Source organism: Bison bison, unplaced genomic scaffold (assembly GCF_000754665.1).
Source record: "Bison bison bison isolate TAMUID 2011002044 unplaced genomic scaffold, Bison_UMD1.0 scf7180017864379, whole genome shotgun sequence".
Lineage (NCBI taxonomy): Eukaryota > Metazoa > Chordata > Mammalia > Artiodactyla > Bovidae > Bison > Bison bison.
In genome coordinates, this window is record NW_011494951.1 from 1,949,348 (window position 1) to 1,960,794 (window position 11,447).

Genomic DNA, 11,447 nt, shown 5'->3' on the forward strand with positions numbered 1-11,447 from the left:
GCTCATGCGAAGAGTTGACTCATTGGAAAAGACCCTGATGCTTGGAGGGATTGGGGGCAGGAGGAGAAGGGGACGACAGAGGATGAGATGGCTGGATGGTATCACTGACTCAATGGACATGAGTTTGAGCAAGCTGCAGGAGTTGGTGAAGGACAGGGAAGCCTGGCATGCTGCAGTCCATGGGGTCACAAAGAGTCAGACACAACTGAACTGCTTTCCTGACCGTGGTTAAACCCAGCTGTCTACTTCCTACTTCCTACTGTTTACTGTCTACCCACTCAGCTGGATATTGCTAGGGAAAATCACGACCAGGCTGACTGATTTCATTTTTAAATTTATAACCATCAACTTCAAGTGGACTCCCAATCCCACCTGTGCTTTCCTAGCTAATTCACTTTGTCTCAACAAAATACCTGTTATCAAACCCAACCTTATGCCTGAATTCCAGCCACACGTGTTCTAGTACCTTCTTGATACCTACATGGATGTCTAATAGGCCTCCCACACTTAACATGTTCATCATGATTGACTCCTGGATCCAAAGAAAATAGGAGAAGCCTTGCCCCAAATTGAACCCTTGGTGTACCACCACACATGTACACCCAGCCCCAGCCTGCCCCCTCCTCTGCCTTCCCTATCTTGTTAAATGGTGAACTAATTTTTTTCTACCTTTTGCTCAAGCCAAAAACCTTGAAGTCATTCTTGAATCCACTTTTTCCTCTCATATCAGCCCACATTCGTTCGTGCATTCTGTCTTCTGTACCTTCAATGTGTTATCATGGATTTGACTACATTTCACTACCTTTCCTGCAGCCATTCCTCTTCCTAGTAACCATCACCTGCTTGACTGCACTAACCTCCTAACTGGTTCTGCTTTACCATGTTCACACTTCCTCTAATGTATTTTCCACGTAGTGTCCACGATGCTCCACTCAAAACATAAGCAGACTCTACTGCCCAGAGCTTTCCAGAGGTTCCTGTATCATTCATAGTAGAACCTGGAATCCTGTTTCTTATATGATTTGCAAACTGTGTGATTTGTCCTTCCGCCCCACCCATAACCTCAGCTCTCCTCTCCTGCCTTTGTGATCTTCTCTCCCACTCTCCCTGACTCTTCTTCAGGCACACTGTTCTTGCTCTTCCTTGAATGTACCAGATCTGCCTCAGCCTCAGAGCCTTTGCAGTTCCTATTGAGTCGGCCTAGATACTTCTCCCTCAGAAAGTGACACAGCTCACTTCCACACTTGCATCGTTTGTGTTCACAAGCCAACTTGTACGAGGAGGTCCTTCCTACTGTTGTTTTTTAAGATTTATTTTTGTTTATGGCTACACTGGGACTTCTTGGCATTGTGCAGGCTTTCTCTGGTTGGGGCGAGTGGGGGCTGCTGTCTGTCAGTCACTGCGGTGGTTTCTCCTGTTGCCGAACGTGGGCCCTAGAGTGTGCAGGCCTCAGTGGTTGAGGCTCACCGGCCCTAGAGCACAGGCTCAGTTGTCCCACAGCATGTGGGATCTTCTCAGGCCGAGGGTTGAACCCATGTCCCCTGCATTGGCAAGCAGATTCCTAACCACTGAGCCACCAGGGAGGTGCCCTTCCTACTAGTAATTTTATTCCATTTAACCTTTTTCTCCCTCTGAACACTTACATCTGACATCTTACATTGTACATGTGTTGTCTTCCCACCTCCCACCCCCGCCATTTAAGAATCATGATTGCAGATGTTCTCTGCTGAGTTTATTTCTTCAAGTCTCAGCATTTAGAACAGTATTTAGCTCACTAAAGGCGCCCAGTAGGTGTTCCCTAGTAACTCAGTAAAGAATACCTGTGCGATGCACGTTCGGTCCCTGGGTTAGAAAGATCCCCTGGAGTAGGAAATGGCAACCCATTCCAGTATTCTTGCCTGGGAAATCCCATGGACAGAGGTGCCTGGTGGGCTGCAGTCCATGGGGTCGCAAAAGCTGGACACGACTTAGCTACTAAACAACATCTGGCTTCTGTCTCCATCTTCCACTAAGTGCTTTTCTCAAGGTTACCGTCAAACTTTATGTTGCCAAATGCTCATTTCTAAGCACCCGTCTTAGACTAGAAAGGCAGAAGGTACACTTCGTGCAGACAAGCTGTCAGGACCCCGGCACAGGCTGATCAGTGCGTGTCTAAAATAATCCATTAGGAAAATCCCTCCTTCCCTGGGGAAGAGAGAACAAGAGGATAGGAGAATGCACCTCACATGTTTCTCCAGCGGAGTCTCACAAACGGGGCAGAAGGCCAGGGGAGGGAGTTCCTCCAGTGTTAAGCTTCTGCAGTTTTGAGTCTATGCTTTGTTGTCTCTTTCTGAGGTCTTGTGTATAGTTGATTTTTCTAAGTGAAATTTTGAAGCACAGTCTGATAATGACTTCCTAGTGAAATCTTAACTGTGTAATGAAATTACTAATTTGTGGAATGTCATAAATTAAAATTTAGTCTTTATTTTGCTAGAAATTAATGCTGCTTAGGTATGTATAGTAATTTTCGCCTGACTTTTAATAAATTTTTCTTATAGGATGATTGCTTTTTAAAACATTAGTGAAAGGCAGCAGCTCTCAGGGAATATACTAGAAACAATGGAATTGTACTATTTAGTGTCTGAGTAACAGCTGTCTTTTCCATGTAATTTAGACAAAAGCTTTATTGAAGAACCAGGCCTAGTACTCTGCCCTGAAGGGCAGTTGAATTTTCTAAGTAGCAGAAGAGCCTGATTTCATAAATGAAAAGAATTAGTCCTCTGATTTAAGGGACTCCATGATAAGGGCCAAATTTTGCATTGATCACATACATGTTAACATAGATGCTGTTTCCTTGCCTTCCTACACGTTCCAGCTTGTCTCTTTATGTGTTGTTGAGTCACTAAGTCGTGTCTGTCTGACTCTTTGCAGTCACGTGGACTATAGCCCACCAATCCATGGGATTTCCCAGGCAAGAATACTGGAGTGGGTTGCCATTTCTTCTTCAGGGGATCTTCCTGACCCAGGGATCGAACCTGCATGCCCTGCATTGACTGATGGATTCTTTATTGCTGAGCCACCTGGGAAACCCTCTCTGTGTTATAGTTACACATATTTGCCTGGAGTGAATTTCCTCTATATATTGTATATGCAGGAAAACTAAGAATTGTATTCAGTTTGTAGATGAAAGTCCAAGCCTGTTATAGGGCAGGGGGGTGAATATTTGGTTTAGAGTGTAGATGGACTTTCACACTTAACTGGTTTGAAACCTTGCTCCTGGGTCCATCTGCAAACAGATTTCATCACAAAAGGTCAGGGGAAATGAGCCTTTACCCAAATGACAATTACATACGCATGTTTGCCTTAATATCATTCATTTCTGGTAATTTGATCTTTAAGCTCCCTTTCCTGCTCTAGTGTAAGCTTCTCCATAAAAATAAAATGATGCTTTAAAGCATCTTTATGATACATATTCTACTTAATAAGCATATATAATAAACATATACCTTGAAGGTATATGTTCAATAAAACAGACTCTTGTTAATGACTATTAATAACTTTAGCGATAACTGTGAGTCTGGGTGAACTCCGGGAGCTGGTGATGGACAGGGAGGCCTGGCATGCTGCGATTCATGGGGTCACAAAGAGTCGGACACGACTGAGCGACTGAACTGAACTGAACTGAAGAATACTCATGGGCTTTTGTAGAACTTTGCATAGGTTGTCCAAACATAGAAAAATTTGTATAGTTTAAGGATCCTTATACTCCAGCCTTTGCCCAGTTCTACCTACCTGTGCCCTGTTTACCTTCATCTTAACAAGCAGCTACTAAGGTTGTGCCAGATGTAAAGCGTTTTGGAATTGGTGGTGAGCCAAGATAGAGCCCTCTCCTTTAAGCTCTTACGTCCAGATGAGGGAGACTGGTAATGTGTTCTGAAGTATAGGAATAGCTTTCTGGAAGGAGGTGGCCCTCAAGAATGTATAGAGTTTTCATTCATTCAATAGTCTGGGCCTTAGAGCATTTGAGAGTATAGGGAAAGGACATTTCTTGATCAATGAACGTCTCTTTCAAAATTAAAGTAGCCTCTCACACAGATTAGAATCCACTCTCCCTTTTCAGTGCCTTCACAGAGCCCCATGTCATTTCTGTTACAGCACCTACAATACTTTCTTGAATTCTTTAACCTTTTGACTCTGCCCCATTCAATTTTTTGAGGATAGAAACTGTGTCTGTTGTATCTATGTATGCCCAGCAACTTATTCACTGGACTATTTACTGGAAATATTCAACTGGAATATTTACTAATGAATATTTGTATAATTAAGTATTACCCCCTTTCTTTCTGCTGTTGAAAGAAAATATTTGGGGATCCTTGTGATGTTAGGGTGTGTTATGAGAGATGGTGAGAGAGCCCAGGTAAGTGTTTAGACAGGACCTTAGGTTGGTTTGACCTTCCGCTGAGGAAGTCCAAACCCGTTGTCCCTGTGTCCAGTGATGCAGACTTCGAGGCTTTGTAGCGCAGGGGAGAGCTTCAGGCTTTGGGAGGCAGAGGTCTCAGTGAAATCCTAACTCATTTTCTCATCTGAGAAGCAGAATGATAACAAATAGAGTTAATGTAACAATTAAAAGAGATAATGTATAGAAGTTATGTACCACTGATACCACAGCAAGTACAAATAGTAGTTGTTTTTAGATAGGTATTGTTATGATGATAAAACCTGGCAGATACTGATTTACAAACCAAATGCAAAAACTGTTCATTTACAATTTGAGTGCATGTGCCAAATAGATGAAGATTGTGTCCGCTGTGTATTCTTTCCCAATTAGGAAATTTGGGCTCAGAAAGGGTGCTTAGAGAATCAAGAGAAATAGTTTAATTATCTTAATAGATGCCATCACCAAACTCTGTTTGTCTGACTTGGTCATCTTCCCTAAAGGAATTAAACTGTCCCATCAAGCAGAATTTAGTTGGATTCCTTGAACCTTGGCTTAACTTACTTTTTGCACTTCTGAAGCTCTAGTTTGATTACACCTTGCTTCTTTCAACTCCTCAAATCTGGACATCATTCACTTAAATTTATGTAATGGTCAGGTTTATGCCAAATTTTTAGGGTATTTTCTACTTGGGTTTGGAAGATACTTCATCCCATCAGATGACTTCTACATGTTGTTAATATTGCCTATTTGTGTAAGTATTATTATGAAAAATAGGTATGTTTTCCTCAACAAAAAATGTAGTGAGGAGTGAAGTTAACTGGGTTCTCATCTCTCCTTCTGTATCTAATCTATTACTATGTGTTGTTCTGGTTAAAGTTTGTGAAGATCATCTCAGCTCTTACAGAGCTGGAAAAGGAAGAAGTATTTTTGGACAATTGTGGATATTCTTCCTTGACAGTATACCAAAACTTGACAAGTAGTGAAGTTATTGCATTGTAGAATATGAAATTATTTCAGTAAACTTTTCATATGTTACAATCCATTGACTTATCATAACTTTAAACTGTCTGGGAGTGAATTTTACCCAGTGATTGGTCATTTGGAAATGGTGGTTCACTGAGTTATGTAGATCTTCCAAGTATTTACACGTTTGTTAAATAATTAGCCCCCCAAAATCACATTTGTTAAAATCACCAGTGATTTTACCACTACCTTAAGTATTGGGATGCTGTCAAGCTCACAGTAGTAGATAAAAGTTTTCCAAAATTCATATTTTATCATTGGCAACAAATACTGACAGTTACTTTTCCTTAAAGTGATAGGCTCACTTCCTTCATTTTCAATAAGATGTCTGACATCTACCCAAGTTTGTGTAATCATAATTTGTCAGTCATTCTTCAAATAAAAGTGTTTTGTGAAAAAGTATCCATCTCATATAATCACACAAGTGCTTTTCCTAGAGAAAACCCACTGCGTTTGAGTTTGCAGCAGAAGTGCTTTCTTTGTGTGTGAAGTTGGGGGAAGTCCCCAAGACTCCGTCTGCAGAGTTCCAGGTCCTCACCCCCTCACTCATTCAGACATTAATTGCATGTTTGGCGGTTCCCAAGGCTACCTTCAGGTTTAGTGATTTTGCTGGAAGGACTTACAGAATACACTGAAAGCTTAGTCACACTTATATTTTGCTGCAGCAGAAGGAAACATTGAAATCAGCCCAGGGAAGAGGTACAGTGGGACGAAATCCAGCATTCCCAACAGGAGCTTCCAGTTGTCCTGTCCTGGTGGGGTGTGGGCAGTGTGCTAGCTTTCCCCAGCGGCAGCGAGGACAGTGTGCTGGCCGAGGAAGCTCACCTGAGCTTTGGTGTCCAGAGTCTTTATGGGGCTTTGTCATGTGGACATAGTCAGCCCACCAATAACTGAGGTTGAGTTGCCTCCAATCCCTCACCCCACCACTCTAGGCATCAATTTCTCTTGGAACACATTGAATCCTTAGCAGTCTTGTGAAGGAAATACTGGTTTTTTCTTCCCTTTACCTATGAGAAACCTCAAGCCCAGAGATCTAGTGGGTCAGGTTCTGAAGTCCCAGCTGTCTACTCTTAACTGTTGTAAATGGCTGCTTTTTTTTTTTTTTAAACTTATGATTTACTTTTGGCTGTGCTGGGTCTTTGTTGCAGTGCACGGACTTTCTCCGGTTGTGGTGAGTGGGGCTGCTCTTCACTGCAATGCTTAGGCTTTTCTCGTTACAGAGCACAGGCTTTAAGGCAAGCAGGCTCAGTAACTGTGCTTAGTTGCTCCATGGCATGTGGGATCTTCCCGGACCTGGGATTGAACCCATGTCTCCTACATTGGGAGGCGGATTCTTAACCACTGGACAACCAGGGAAGTCTATTCATTGCTTCTGAAAACCCCTTGCTCTAATCTACAGACCAGAGAGCAAACTCATAAAGGTGACATCCAAGATCTTTTGTGATCTGACTTCTGTTCTTTAGGACTTCGTTATGTCCTGCCTGTTTTGTGCCGAAAGCTCTGGCATTTCAGATCTCCTTACAGTTTACCTACACACAGCTGTTTATAACCTTTTCATCTTGGCTGATGTTGCATCTGCCAGGTATGCCTGCCTATGTGCCCTGTTCACAGATTCAAGTATTTGGAGCTTCTCAGGGAGAGTTTTTCTCCATTGTCCCTTCCCTTCCCATCCCCTCCACCAGATAAGGAGCTGGCACTATAATGGACAGATGAAAGCTGATACCTGTGTGACAAGTGTGGTAGGCATAGTGAGAAAGATAATTATAGCAAGTAAGGAAGGTAAATACTTTGCAATTAGTTTGATTCTGTGTCCCAAACTATGCTATCGGCTTCTTTGAAGGCAGAGACTCATTTTATACCAAGAGTACTTGGTACGTAAAAAATAAAGTATATTCTGGGTAAATGAACACAACTTTTCTTCTAAATTATATTTTCTATTTCATAATTTCCTCCAAATCCTCAAAATGCTGGTGAAAAGTTTCTTACAGACTTTTGGTAAATTGTATAAATTTTGATTTGTTGTGTGTGTGTGTATGTTGGATTTAAAATTTTTAGATAATAAATTTTCCTTCTCTCTCTTTTTTTCCTGCTTTTTGCAAGCTCCTTGCCCGACTGGAAGGTAGAAGTTCCTTGAAAGAGATAGAACCACATCTGTTTGCTGATGAAGAGTCACCTGTGCATGGTAAAAACACAGTCTCAAGCCAAAATACAGTGTCATAAATGAAATTTTATAAGACAAGTTTTTCCCCTGCATATATCCATATATGGGTTTCCCTGGTGGCTCAGATGGTAAAGAATCTGCCTGCAATGTGGGAGACCCAGGTTCGACCCCTGGGTTGGTAAGATCCCCTGGAGAAGGGAAAGGCAATCCACTGCAGTATTCTTGTCTGGGAGAATTCCATAGACAGAGGAGCCTGGTGAGCTACAGACCACGGGGTTGCAAAGAGTTGGATATGACTGAGCAACTAACACACCCACACACACACATTCATGTACATACTCATACTTCTAGCAAGAGCCTACATAGATTAAACGTGAAATTAAAAACCGGGACAGAGATGATGGCGGCACACTTTTTAACCTTCGTTGTCTGCCAGCTGAGATGGAGCCTGGCTTACCTTCAGTAAGTCTTCAGTGTAAAAACCTCTCTTATCCCAGCACAGTAACTGTGGGAGTTTGTTACTTATTTTTTGTTTCCGTACAAGTTTGAGGATCACAGGAAAGTTCTTAGGTACTTGGTAGTTCTGTGAATATTTTTACAATAGGGAAAATGATAGCCGCTTATTCTGCTAACACTTCTCCACTAGGGAAACCTTAAAAAAGAAGGTGGTGTGCTTAGATGTGTGTGTGTGTGTTTTTCTTTTCCGCTGTAATAGCTTTAAAGAGATACAATTCACTCAAGTGTACAGTTTGCACTTAAGCGTCTATTGGCACAGTCAATTCTAGAACATTTTCTTCACCCCCAAAAGAAATCCATGCCTGCTGGTAGTCACTCCTCAATTCCTCTCGTATCCCTTAGCTCTAGGCACCTATTAATCTACTTTCTGCCTCAGTGATGTGCCTTTTCTGGACATTTCATGTCGTTGGAACCATCCAGTATATGGTCTTTTGTCACTGATGTCTACTTTGCTTCATATTTTCAAGATTTATTATACTGTAGCATGCATCAAGTAGTCTGTTCCTTTTTATTGACTAATGTTCTGTTGAATCCATTCATCAGTTGATGGCCATTTGGGTTGTTTCTACTTTTTGGTTATTAAGAATAATGTTGCCATGACCGTCCTGGGTACAGGTTTTTCTCTGGAGAAATATTTTCCGTTTTCTTGGGTAGTACCTATGAGAGGAGCTGCTGGGTTGTATGGTAGCTCTGTGTTTAACCTTTGGCAAAATTTCCAGGCTGTTGTTTAAAGTGCCTGTTGGGAAACCCACGTTTCACCTGTCAGCGTCAGTGAAGTGTGTCCTGGTTCCAGTCTACCCAGGTCCTGCACACAGCTATTGTCTGTCTTTTTGATTATAGCCTTCCCAGTGAGAATGAAGTGATACCTCATTGTGGTTTTGATTTACATTTCCCTAATGGCTAATGGTGTTAAGCATCTTTGCATGTGCTTTTTGGCAGTTTGTGTGTGTAATTTGGGGAAATATCAGATCTTTTGCCTATTTATAAAATTGGGCTGTCTTTTTATTATTGAGGTGTAAGAGTCCTTTATATATTTTAGCTACAAGCCTTTATTAAATATGTCATCTGCAGATATTTTCTCCTGTTTTATAGTTTCTTTTCTCCATCGAGGCACAAAGTTACTAATTTTGATGAAGTCCATCAATTTATCCAGTTTTTCTTGCTCTTGTCTTTAGTATCAAAGCTAAGAAGCCATTGCCTAATCCAAGGTTAAAAAGATTTAGGGCTTTTGGTATTATTGTAACTGGTTTCTGTTTTCATTATTTTCTGATCTGAGAACATACTTCTGTGATTTCAGTCTGTTTAAATTTATTGAGATGTGTTTTCTGGCCAAACATATGGTCCATCCTGGAGAATGTCCTACATGTGCTTGAGAAGACTGTGCATTCTGCTATAGCTGGGCCAGGTGTTTTATTGATGTCTCTTAGTTCTAGTTGGCTTTTAGTGTTGTTCAGGTATTTTTTTCCTTGCTGATCTTCTGTCTTGTTGTTCTGTCTGTTGTTGAAAGTTGGATATTTTAGTCTTTTAGTCTCTAACTATTGGTGAATTGTCTGCTTCTCCCTGTCTGTCAGTTTTTGTGGGTTTCATGTAGTGTTGGGCACATGTATGTTTATTATCATTATTATAGCTTATCAATGAGTTGACTTATTAATCATTATAAAATGTTTCTCTTTGTCGTCTCACACCCTTTAAGATGGCTACTGTCATAACAAACTCACAAGTGTTGGTGAGGCGGGGAGCAGATTAGTACCATTGTGCACTATTGATGGGATCATAAAATGCTGGGATCATAAAAATGGGATAATAATGGTGCAGCCATTATGGAAAACAGATTGAAGGTTCCTCAAAAAGTAAAATATAGAACTACCATTGTACTTCTGGGTATACAGTCGAAAAGAATCAAAAGCAGGGTATTGAATAGGTATTTATTTGCATACCTGTGTTCATAGCAGCACTATTCACAGTAATTGCTCAAAGATGAAAGCAACCCAAGTGCTCATCAACAGATGAATGGATAAAAAAAAAGGTGGTCTGTACATAGAATGGAATATTATTCAACCTTCAAAAGGAAAGAAATTCTGAAACATGCTACAACATGGATGAATCTTGAGGACATGCTTAGTGAAATAAGCCAGTCACAAAAAGAAAAATACTTCCTGAATCCCCTGTATTATATGGGGTATCTAAAATAGTCAGATCATAGAAACAGAAAGTGGAATGGTGGTTTCCAGGGGCTGGGGAGGAAAGAGAGAATTGTCGTTTAATGGGTACAGATTTTCAGTTTTGTGAGGTGATAAAGTTCTGGAGATCTGCTTCACAGGTGTGTGAATGTACTTAACACTACTGAACTGCATGATGAAGATGGTAAATTTTATGTTATGTCTTTTACCACAGTGAAAAAGAGGTCCTTTGTCTCTAATAACAGTTTTTTGTCTTAACGTATATTTTGTCTGATGACAGGCTAGCCACTTGTGGTCTCTCTTGGTTACGTTTGCATAGTATTTCTTCTTCTGTCGTTTTACTATCAACCTTGTGACTTGGGATATAAAGTATGCCCGCTGTAGACAACCTGTAGTTGGATCATGTTTTTTTATTCCCTTTTGTCAGTCTCTGCCTTTTGTTTGGACTGTTTAATCCATTTGTTATTATTAGTTGAGATGGGGTTTATGGCTGCCATTCTGCTATCTGTTTTATATGTGTCTTACATCTCTTTTGTTCCTCTATTCATCCTTTACTGTCTTCTTTTGTGTTAAATGGGCTTCAGTGGTGGCTCACATGGTAAAGAATCTGCCTGAAGTTCAGGAGACCTGGGTTCGATCCCCAAGGCAGGAAGATCACTTGAAGGGCATGGCAACCCACTCCAGTATTCTTGCCTGGAGAATTCCATGGACAGAGGAGCCTGGTGGGCTGCCATCCATGGGGTTCTCAAAGAGTTGGACACAAAAAGTAAAGAAAAAATAGTTGGACCTGACTGAGCAGGAAGTGAAGAGGAACTAAAAAGCCTCTTGAAAGTGAAAGTGGAGAGAGAAAAAGTTGGCTTAAAGCTCAGCATTCAGAAAACGAAGATCATGGCATCCGGTCCCATCACTTCATGGGAAATAGATGGGGAAACAGTGTCAGACTTTATTTTTTTGGGCTCCAAAATCACTGCAGATGGTGACTGCAGCCATGAAATTAAAAGACGCTTACTCCTTGGAAGAAAAGTTATGACCAACCTAGATAGCATATTAAAAAGCAGAGACATTACTTTGCCAACAAAGGTCCGTCTAGTCAAGGCTATGGTTTTTCCAGTGGTCATGTATGGATGTGAGAGTTGGACTGTGAAGAAAG

The 11,447-nt window shown here is 41.1% G+C and overlaps 1 protein-coding gene across 1 annotated transcript in view; it reads left to right on the forward strand.

Moving 5' to 3' along the window:
• The first annotated feature begins 3,889 nt into the window (after nt 1-3,889).
• XRCC2 (X-ray repair complementing defective repair in Chinese hamster cells 2) overlaps nt 3,890-11,447 on the forward strand; it is a 15,708-nt gene continuing 8,150 nt past the window's right edge. The window contains exons 1-3 of the mRNA XM_010857352.1: nt 3,890-3,902; nt 6,589-6,611; nt 7,541-7,622. Coding sequence (XP_010855654.1) covers nt 3,890-3,902; nt 6,589-6,611; nt 7,541-7,622 — 118 coding nt within the window. The remainder of the gene's footprint in view (nt 3,903-6,588; nt 6,612-7,540; nt 7,623-11,447) is intronic.